General features: G+C 42.0%; 1 protein-coding gene across 1 annotated transcript; it reads left to right on the forward strand.

Moving 5' to 3' along the window:
• Positions 1-610: 610 nt before the first annotated feature.
• On the forward strand, positions 611-8,819 carry LOC308166643 (neurofilament medium polypeptide-like; the record flags this gene model as incomplete). Its single annotated transcript, XM_080540971.1, has 4 exons — positions 611-1,621; positions 1,879-2,003; positions 2,368-2,752; positions 8,775-8,819. The coding sequence occupies 4 exons, from the start codon at positions 611-613 to the stop codon at positions 8,817-8,819; spliced, it is 1,566 nt and encodes a 521-aa protein (XP_080397097.1).
• Between the last annotated feature and the right edge of the window lie 1,253 nt (positions 8,820-10,072).

Here is a 10,072-nt window from a genome sequence, read left to right on the forward strand (position 1 = left end):
TGCTGTGAAATGAGAGCTTATGTCAAATTGACTATACTCCACCAACCAATAATAATTAACACAAAGGTCTACAAACCTTTACACAGGTCTATAATCTGGATAGACTCATTATAGAATATAGAATTTACTGAAGTTGTCAGACTGTTATTAACGCTTACGTGCATCCACTTGCACTGAGATAGGGATGAACCATCTAGATGCATTGATATAGATGCTGTTATTGTGTTTACAACAAAGGGCTCTGAGTATCTTGTGCATCCTGGTTGAAACTGTTGCAGTACAGTAGAGGCCTAAAGTATTTATTTGGCACGTACTTCACCAATCCACAAATAGCATTATCAATGACTCAAGACAACTGTGGGGTCTCATTGTGCAGCTTCAGGCGTTTAAAGGTAAATGATGAGCTACGCCACAGCTGTCTATAACAAAAAAGGAAAAGAAGTGATGGACAGAACGCGTGCGCTGACAGACAGTCTGGCAACCAGCTGATTCTATACATTTTAAGCAGCATGAACAGTTTGATTCTGCAGCTTGAGTGGACGAGGGAGGTATAAAAGGCTTGAGGCATCACCTATCCCTCACATCTTCAGCTGTACTACACAGCAACACCATGAGCCACAGAATGGAGTTTGAATCGGGTTCTCCACATAGAACAACTCAATCTGAGTATTCACGATACCAGACAAAACTGACTGGGTCCTCCACTGCATCGCAACAGACATCAAGGATCTTTGAGGCGGCAGCCGCATCTCTGAACAGAGGCAATGCTCTGCAGAAGAGAGAGTTTGGCTCTGTTCTGAGAGCATCAGAGAGCTTAGATTTAGGTAAACTGAAAATGAACGAAAAGGAATTGCTCCATGGGCTGAATGACCGATTTGCTGGGTTCATCGAAAAGGTGCGTGATTTGGAGCATCAGAATCAATTGCTAGAGAGCGAAATTGAGGACATTAGGCAGAAGGCACAATCCTCTTCATCTTTGGCACAGAAGTACGAACCGGAGATAAGGGATCTGAGAAAACAAGTCAATGACATCACGCTTCAGAAGTGTCAGATTGAAATAGAACATCAGGTCTTGGAGGAAGATTTCCTCAACTTGAGGGCGGAATATGACCAAGAGGCACGTAGCAGATCAGACGCTGAGAGCAACATTATAGTGCTGAAAAAGGACATCAACGACACATATTTGGCTAAGCTTCAGCTGGGCAAGAAAGCCCAGTCAATGGTGGATGAGATACATTTGTTGAAGAAAAACCATGAGATTGAGGTGTCAGAGATGTTGGCCCAGATAGAAGAGACTCAGCTAAAGGTCGAAGCACACCACTTTGACAAGCCAGACATCACTGCAGCTCTCAGGGAGATCCGGGCGCAATTAGAAGGTCAAGCCATATCAGACATCCAGCAAGCAGACAAATGTTTCCATGCCCAGTTTGCAAAGTTGAACAAAGCTGCTGAGACAAAGAGAGAAGCACTGAAGGCGTCCAAACAAGAGATCCAGGAGCACAAACGGCGCCTGCAGGAAAAGAACATTGAATTGGACTGTGCAAAAGGCACGAGAGAGGCACTGGCAAAGCAACTTGACGAGCTGGAGGACTGCCACAATGCAGATATGGTTGATTACCAGGTACAGTATGCTACGATTTATTGTGTAGGCCTACCTCTACCCACTGTAAATAAATCCATAAAATCATTATAAGATTTATTTCCGTATTAAAGACTTATTTTGTATGAGTACCCTCCTAAGTTAATGCACCGTTTGGGCCTGCCCTGTAGGCCTACACTTAGAGGAAGAACTTTCTTCACCTTTTTATTAAAGGCCTAGGCCTAATAGCCTCAGAGGCTGATGAGATTAAACCCATGTCTTGATTGTTTTTTATCCAGGATACCATCAGACAGCTGGAGAATGAGTTGACAAATGCCAAATTTGATATGTCTGGTCACCTGCGGGAACACCAGGACCTGCTGAATGTAAACATGGCTTTGGATGTGGAGATTCTTTCCTTCAGGTAAAACTTTTGCCTTGCATGTCTCAGCCGGTACAAAGTACAATAATTCATAGTGACTTTCAAAGACAGTAAGAGACCACTATAACTACTATAGACTAAATAATAATAATACATGAACAAGAAAATTACACTTGACAACATGAAACTATTAATTACACTGTTTAATGAACTATTAATTACACTGTTTAATGAATTACTTAAATGAACAGACCATAAATGACTCATGAATCATGATCTCACAATTTTACACTCATTCAATCAATGATTTCATGCATAAATGCTATACAATGTGCTTTACAGGACAAATGAATAAATACAACTGTAACTTTTATAAATGAAGACCTAATTATCTCTCTACCTGTAGGGAACTCCTGGAGGGTGAGGAGAGTCATCTGTCCACCATCTCTGACCCCTACATCTCACTGCCATACATATACCGCCAGTCCCCCATCTACACTCTCCCATGCCTGCCCCAGCAGGGGGGGCCCACCAGGAGAGCCGAGCCCCAGAAGTTTGTGGAAGAGATCATCACAGAGACCATCAGACAAGTGGAGATGTCTGAGTTTGAGGAGACAAGGTCAGAGGACACAGTTGGAGGAGAAGAAGTGTATCAGAGGAAGGGGGAGGAACATGACAAATCTGAGAGGGGAAGGAATGAGGAAAATGAGGACGAGGAGGAGGAAGATAAGTCTGGTCTCTGTGAGGAGGCCCCAGAGAAGGAGGATGAAAAGGAGGCTGATGATCCGCAGGTAGAAACATCCATGAAGCATGGAGGTGAAGTTAGCCCTGCAGAGTCAGAAGAGGGTGAAGAAGGAAAAGAGGAAATAGGGGATGAGGCAGAGGCAGTTGAGAGGAAGGAGGACACTGTCAAACCTATACAGAGGGAGGTTAAATCAGTTGACGCCACCAGTGATGAAGAAAAGGATCAACTAGATTCACAAGCCGAGGCACCCATTGATGATGAAATCTCAAAAGAGCCCAACCAATCAAAGACAGAGGATAGCCTAAAACAAAGTGGTTTTAAGGAGAAAAAAGAACTTGATATGAAAGAGGAGAGTGCCTCAGCAGAGGAACAGCAGGGTAGCAAAAAAGAGAGTCCATTAAAGGAAAGTCCATTAATAGAGAGTAAAGAGGTAGATCTGAAAAAGGACATAACTCCTCTGCTAGAGCAAAAACCTGAGTTGGAGTCTACCGACCTGAAGGTGGCTGTTACAGTACAAGAGGAGGCTGTCCCTGTGCTCTCAGAGGAGACGTCCACTGACAAAACAACTGTTGAGGTCACAACAGAGATTAAAACTACTCCAACTAAGGCGATTTGGGAGCCTGTTAAGTCATCAGAGGACACCAAAGCACCAGAAATCCCTAGCACAACACCTGAAAAGGAGGAAAAGGCATCTAGTCCAACAGAACCAAAGGTGAGCAGCAAGGATGAGAGTTTCAAAACCACTGAAGAGGACAGTGTGAAAAAAACAAAAGATGAAAGAAAGGATGAGAACATTTTGAAAGAATCACTGTTCCCAAAACCAGACTTAACAGACACTCCTGAAGAATCCAAGGATATAAAAAAGACCGGTGCAGAGGAATCTATAATTCCAGATAAGACTACTGCTGTTGCAGAGAGCAAGGACTCACACAGCATGGCCCCAGACAGCAATGCAACTCAACGTGACAAAGTACAAGAAATTACAAGCACACCTGAAAGGGAGGAAAAGGCCCATAGTCTCACAGAACCAAAGGTGATCAGCAAGGATGAGAGTTTAAAAACCACTGAAGAAGAAATACCCAAGGGCAGTGTAAAGATAACAAAAGCTGAAACAAAGGATGACTTTATGAAAGATGTGAAAGAATCTGAGACTTTACCAGAACCAGACCTGACAGCAGCCATTGCTAAAGACGAAAACATTAAAGAGACCAGCAGTGAAAACAAAGCGATGGCAGGTGCAGAGGAATCTATAATACCAGACAAAATGAAAACGACTGCAGTTGCAGAGAGCAAGGACTCACACAGCATGGCACTAGAGAGCGATACAACTCAGCGTGAAAAAGCACCAGAAATCCCAAGCACAACACCTGAAAAGGAGGAAAAAGCATCTAGTCCCACAGAACCAAAGGTGATCAGCAAGGATGGGAGTTTAAAAACCACTGAAGAGGTCAGTGTGAAAATAACAAAAGATGAAACAAAGGATGAGAACAATTTGAAAGAATCTGCAACATTCTCAAAATCAGACTTAACGGCCATTCCTAAAGACGAGGAGATGGAAAAGGCATCCAAGAGTCCTGAAAAGGAGATGAGTCCAACAGAGCCAAAGGTGAGCAGCAACAAAGATAGTATCAAAACCACTGCAGAAGAAATACTCAAGGGCAGTGTAAAGATAACAAAATATGAAACAACGGATGACATCAAAGCTGTGAAGAAGATGAAAGAATCTGAGACTTTACCAAAACCAGACCTGACAGACATTCCTAAAGCGGAGAAGATTAAAGAGACCAGCAGTGGAGACAAAATGATGACAGCTGCAGAGGAATTGATAATACCAGATAAAACAAAAACGACTGCAGTTGTGGAGAGCAAGGACTCACACAGTGTTGTGCCAGAGAGCAATCAAACTCAAGGCCACAAAGCATATGAACTTCCAAGCACAACACCTGAAAGTAAGGAAAAGGTACCCAAGACTCCTGAAAAGGAGATGAGTCTGAAAGAGTCAAAGGTGAGCAGCAATGAAGACAAAGCGATGGCAGGTGCAGAGGAATTCATAATACCAGATAAAACTACTGCAGTTGCAGAGAGTAAGGACTCACACAAGGTGACACCTCGGAGCAATACAACTCATGAGAAATCTGAGGAAATTGCGAAAGAGCTTGAGAAAGTTCTAGATCCCAAAGATGTTCCTACAAAAACAGAGAGTGTCAAGACCAAGGAGTCTGAGGTACTCATTAAAATCCAAAAAGATGCAACACCTGAACAGGAGGAAATATCTATCATTAAGACATCACCATTGAAAGCCATGGGTTTGAAAGAGAAGGCAGTTGATGAGAAGAAGACAGAGGAAGACAATTTTAAAAGAAAGAATGTCTTTTCTGAAGATGATGGAGTGAGCAAAGATGAGATAACTGGGGACAAAACTAAGGAGCAAGCTCAGCCAATCAAAGAGCTGAAAGCTGAGCCTAAATCCTCTCTCTAGAATCACCAGTGGATAGTTTTTCTAAATAACAGCATGATTACTACAAGCACTTAAATGAATATGAATCCCTCTTTTGCAATTGCCTGGTCTTACTTAATAATGAAACACGTATGCTTTATGCATGCACTTCTGAGAAATGTGCTGTAATATTGAATGTAACAAATCAAATGTATTCATTGATGTAAATGGGGATGTATCTGGATAGGTTCTGAAATAAACGCAATTCAAAGAGCAGTTTCCAGCTGTTGTTATATATAACCATGTTATTTCATCTTTAGTATGTATTACATGTTCTGAGGTGAGTTAGGGTCACCCTGCTGCTCATAAAAGTGCAGTAGCCTAAATCCATGTCCCATCCAAGGTTTCCCATGTGATAAGGCTACACATGTTCAGTTATTTTTGTCATATTTTCCATGCGTTCAAAAAACATGCGTACATGTCTGGCTTAAAAACCTCCTCCTTCTGCTCCCACACTACATTGGCAGGTTAGGTAGAAGGGTCCAGTTCAGCACCATTATCTCCATCAGAGCATTGCGTGTTGGAGGCACAGCCAGATAGTTTGCTAGCCCCACTGCCATTGTCCACCTCAATAAACTCCATATCCATTCAGACAATGAGTCACTTAGCCACTGTCAAAGGGACATTATGGTGATAACCTCAGAAATTATCGTCGAGCTAGCAGGAGTTCAAACAATTCCAAAGAATTACAAGCTCACAGGTTAACGGATGCTTACAATGGAAAATCGTCAAACGTTTACCAATTCCCAAAAACTGAAGCTGTCAGTTTTTGTTGCTATGCCATAAAACCATTGCTGATAGCTACATCTTTCTGTAGCTTGACAACTTTCTGTTCCCGCATGGTAACTTGCCGCAATAGATCCATCCAAAGCATGCACACAACACAGAAACAGATGTCCAGATTGCCCCATTAGAATGAATGACTTCAGGAATTATGGCTTCTCCTCTCTGTATGATGATGTCATATACCCAATGGAATCAGTGTAAACAGCAATGGGCCTGGTTGGTGAACTGTATGAATGACATGATGTATAAAGGGCATAACAGAGAAAACATTAACATACAGCAGGGGTGCTCACACTTTTTGGAACCAAGATCTACTTTTCAAGTAGCCAGTCTGCCAAGATCTACCAGTCTAGTTTCAACATCGCAAACGTACATGCACGTACTACAAACACACACACACACACACACACACACACACACACACACACACACACACACACACACACACACACACACACACACACACACCAGTGGCGTAGCGCAAAATCCCGGGCCCCCCCCGCAAGGTGGCGGCGGGGGCCCTTTCGCAACGGAGTAAAAAAAAAAAAAAAAAAAAAAACGTGCGTTTTTTAGAGGCCGATGCGTTATTGACGTTGCGAAATTTCGCAATATGCACTCTACATTCTAAATAGTCTAGCAGCAAGTCCTCAAAAAAGGCTTTAGTTTTCGAGATACCCCTACCCGAGGTAGAGCAAATGACAACAATGATTTTTCTTATCTTTAGGGTCTCCCATTAATGAAATTGATTGTTGTCAAATTTTATTTTTGGGGAAAAGATGTTTTTTTGGTTGATCTTTAGAGCTACCCCAATCCCTGAAAAAGAGCCAAATTAGACCAGGCCGAATATGGGGAAGGTGACAAAAAAGCCCATAACTTGAGAATGATCACTCCTTTCCTCTTCAGATTTGCTGAGGTATGAACCAGGTGGTTGTCCTACATCACCAAATAGTCAGACAACTATTTACCTAAATAAATACTGAATTATAGTCCTGTAAACTTAGCTTTAGTTTAGACGGAAATTGTACTTTTTGGTGACAGGAACATAGGACTCCATCACTTTTCTCTCATTTATCAGAAAAACAGAAATCCCTGAAAAATATATCATTACTGAATTGTCTAAGGTGCTATTGAACAATAACCAGTAGTTGTATGGAAATATCTCATACAGTTCTATTGCAAATGAGATTTCTTTAGACATAGGCCTACCTCTTCTCTGATACAGTCAAATTCCGAATGGGGGATAAGTGGCATAATAGCCTATAAGTTAAGAATGCTCACTCTGATGGTCATCATATTTGGAGAGGGAAATACCAGGTGGCTGAACTACATCACCAAATAGTCAGAATAAGAGTAACCCAATAAAATAAAGTTTATTAGTTCTAAATTGCAAGCCTCTAAAACATAGGTGTAAATAGTACAGGTTTTATTAAAACTGGAACCTTAATTCAAAGTACAGTATAGAAATAATTTTGAAGCTTGACAGTGGAACACTCTCTGCCACTCTGGTTTGAGTGACAGCTGCATGTTTCAAAACTGTGTAGCCAACTGGGCAGCAGCAGCCATAACAATCTCCATCTCAGAGGGAGAGGGGCTGTGGATTGACAGTTCTGTTCAGATTATCACCAATCTAATGACAGATAACAGGTAACACATATGTCCAACTATGATATTAATATGTTGTTGAATATGTTGAAAGATTTGTGAGCTTTTAAACCATAGTGCAGGCATTCTGATCTAGGCAGAGGCTAGCAGAGCCCAGCTTACAAGGACTCAGAACCATACTGAACGTTGCTCAAGGACGAGATGATGAAGTTCATAAGAGACTATCGCCCCACTCAGATGACATACTGTCCTTCAAGGTCAAGGTTTCATATCACAGGTCATGTCGGGCCAGTTATTCAAGCACACATAACTATATGCCTACAACCAGTGATCAAGAACCACCCCAGGATCAGTAAAAGACTTAGACTGTCCAGAGACACTAGATTTGACATCCGTAGCCAGTGTTTCATTTGCAGCCAATGTTTCAATTGCAGCCAGAAAGTCACAAAGAGAGAAGGCCTGACCCCTATATGTACCGGTACAGGTGAAAGTACAAGGTCAAAGGTCCTCAACGCAGCCTCAGAGAGGTTTGATGAAATAATACATCACCGTATGCTGACCTATGAAGATCTTTTTGCCTATGATGCAAAGTATCACAGAAGTTGCCTAGGACACTATCTTTCAGAAAGGAACATTCTAGCAGCTAGAAACAAACATTTAACAGAAAAGAAGTTAAATGAACATGAAAGAGCTTTCATTGAGCTAACTGAAGAATTAACTAAGACAGTTTTTTCAAAGCATATGACTGTCACAACACTGAGTGCTGTAACTGAGAGCTATAAAGGAAAACTGAGTACAGCTACAGAACCAACAATGTATAAATCCTGGAAACTCAAAGAAAAGATGAACCAGCATTATGGGGATAAACTCATCTTCATTGAACGTCCTGGAAAATCTGATCTGATCTGTTCTGGTGCCATGACTGTTGGCCATGCAATGAGAGAAGCTTCTCTCCTCAGAGAAAACATAACAGAAGACAGGGAGACAATGCCTCCACAGAGAACAGAGACCCTCACTGACACTCAAATCCTCCACCAGGCTGCAGGTATATTGAGGGAAACTATGGAAAAGGTTGAGCATGAGCCTCTATTCTACATAAGCAGTGACAAGCTTTCCCTTCTCCAGTGCAGTGAATATGTGCCAAACACTCTGTATGATTTTGTGAACTGGTGTGTCAATGCAGGTGCATTTAAAAATGTGCAGACCTGTGATGAGGACCCAGCTCTGAAGAATAACACAAGTGTTATAACCTTTTGCCATGATCTAATTGCACAGTGCTGCAGCAGGCGTACACCTATCACACTAGGACTTGGGATTATGATCCATCATGAGTTTGGCAGCAAGGCCCTTATCAACAAGCTACACATGATGGGTCATTGTGTGTCGTATGATGAAGTGCGTCAATTTCTCACATCAGTAGCAGCAGATCAATTACAGAGAAGCAAAGGTGTTTACATTCCAAATGGACTGACAAGAACCACAGAACATGGGATAATTGATGCAGCCATTGACAACTTTGACCAGAATGAAGAGACGCTGGATGGCAAAAATACAACAGATTCCATGGCAATTGTTGTATACAGAAGAGGTGATGTTGCCACAGCACACAACCCCATCCTGAGAATCCCAGAGAGATCTCTCCATGCCCTGGACAGCTGTGATTTGGATAATGAAGAGGTTCAGAGGTAAATATTATAGACCAACTATCTGCCAGACACATGCAATACTTGATTGAAATGGCTCTGATATACTGTATGTTAATGCAATATAATCCAATATTAAAATGTAAAATGTGTAATGTGCACTGGAGGCTTCAAGTTTCACATTACACTTGTGTAAGTCAGACTAGCATTTGTCCAATATTCAAGTTACACATTATTTGTGAGGTCACACATCATAATCTAAGGAATCTGGAGTGTTGTTGTTTGTAAGGGCATTTTGTTAAAGATTGAATTATATGACAAAAGATGCCTAATGACTTGTTCTTGAATTTCAGATACATCAAGCCAGGTAGGCGATCTGAACCACCAGCAGTTCTACCACAGGTCCTCAAATCAGACAGCACAAAAGCTCAGGCAGCAGAAGGCCAAGACTTACTTTGGAAGGTGAGCCGTATCATGAAAGAAGAAGACCAGAGAATCCCAGGATGGTCTGCATTCAATGCCTATGTATCCACGTCAGACATCCCATTAACAACAGTACAATATATGCCCTTCATAAGAGCTTCACCATCAGACCTATCTACAATCTATACAGCTCTTTTGCAGCTCACACAGCTTGCTCAAGAACTGGGACAGAGGCATATACTTGTAACTGCTGACCTTGCCATCTACAGCAAAGCACAGCAAATTCTGTGGAGCAAACCTGAAGCTTTGGATGGCAAGATCACCATGAGAATTGGAGGAATGCACGTCACCATGGCCTTTCTGGCAAGCATTGGGAAGGTGTATGCAGACGGGGGCCTCTTTGACATGATAACCG

Source organism: Nansenia antarctica (genome assembly GCF_963989245.1).
Source record: "Nansenia antarctica genome assembly, chromosome: 10".
In the NCBI taxonomy this organism is placed as follows: domain Eukaryota; kingdom Metazoa; phylum Chordata; class Actinopteri; order Argentiniformes; family Microstomatidae; genus Nansenia; species Nansenia antarctica.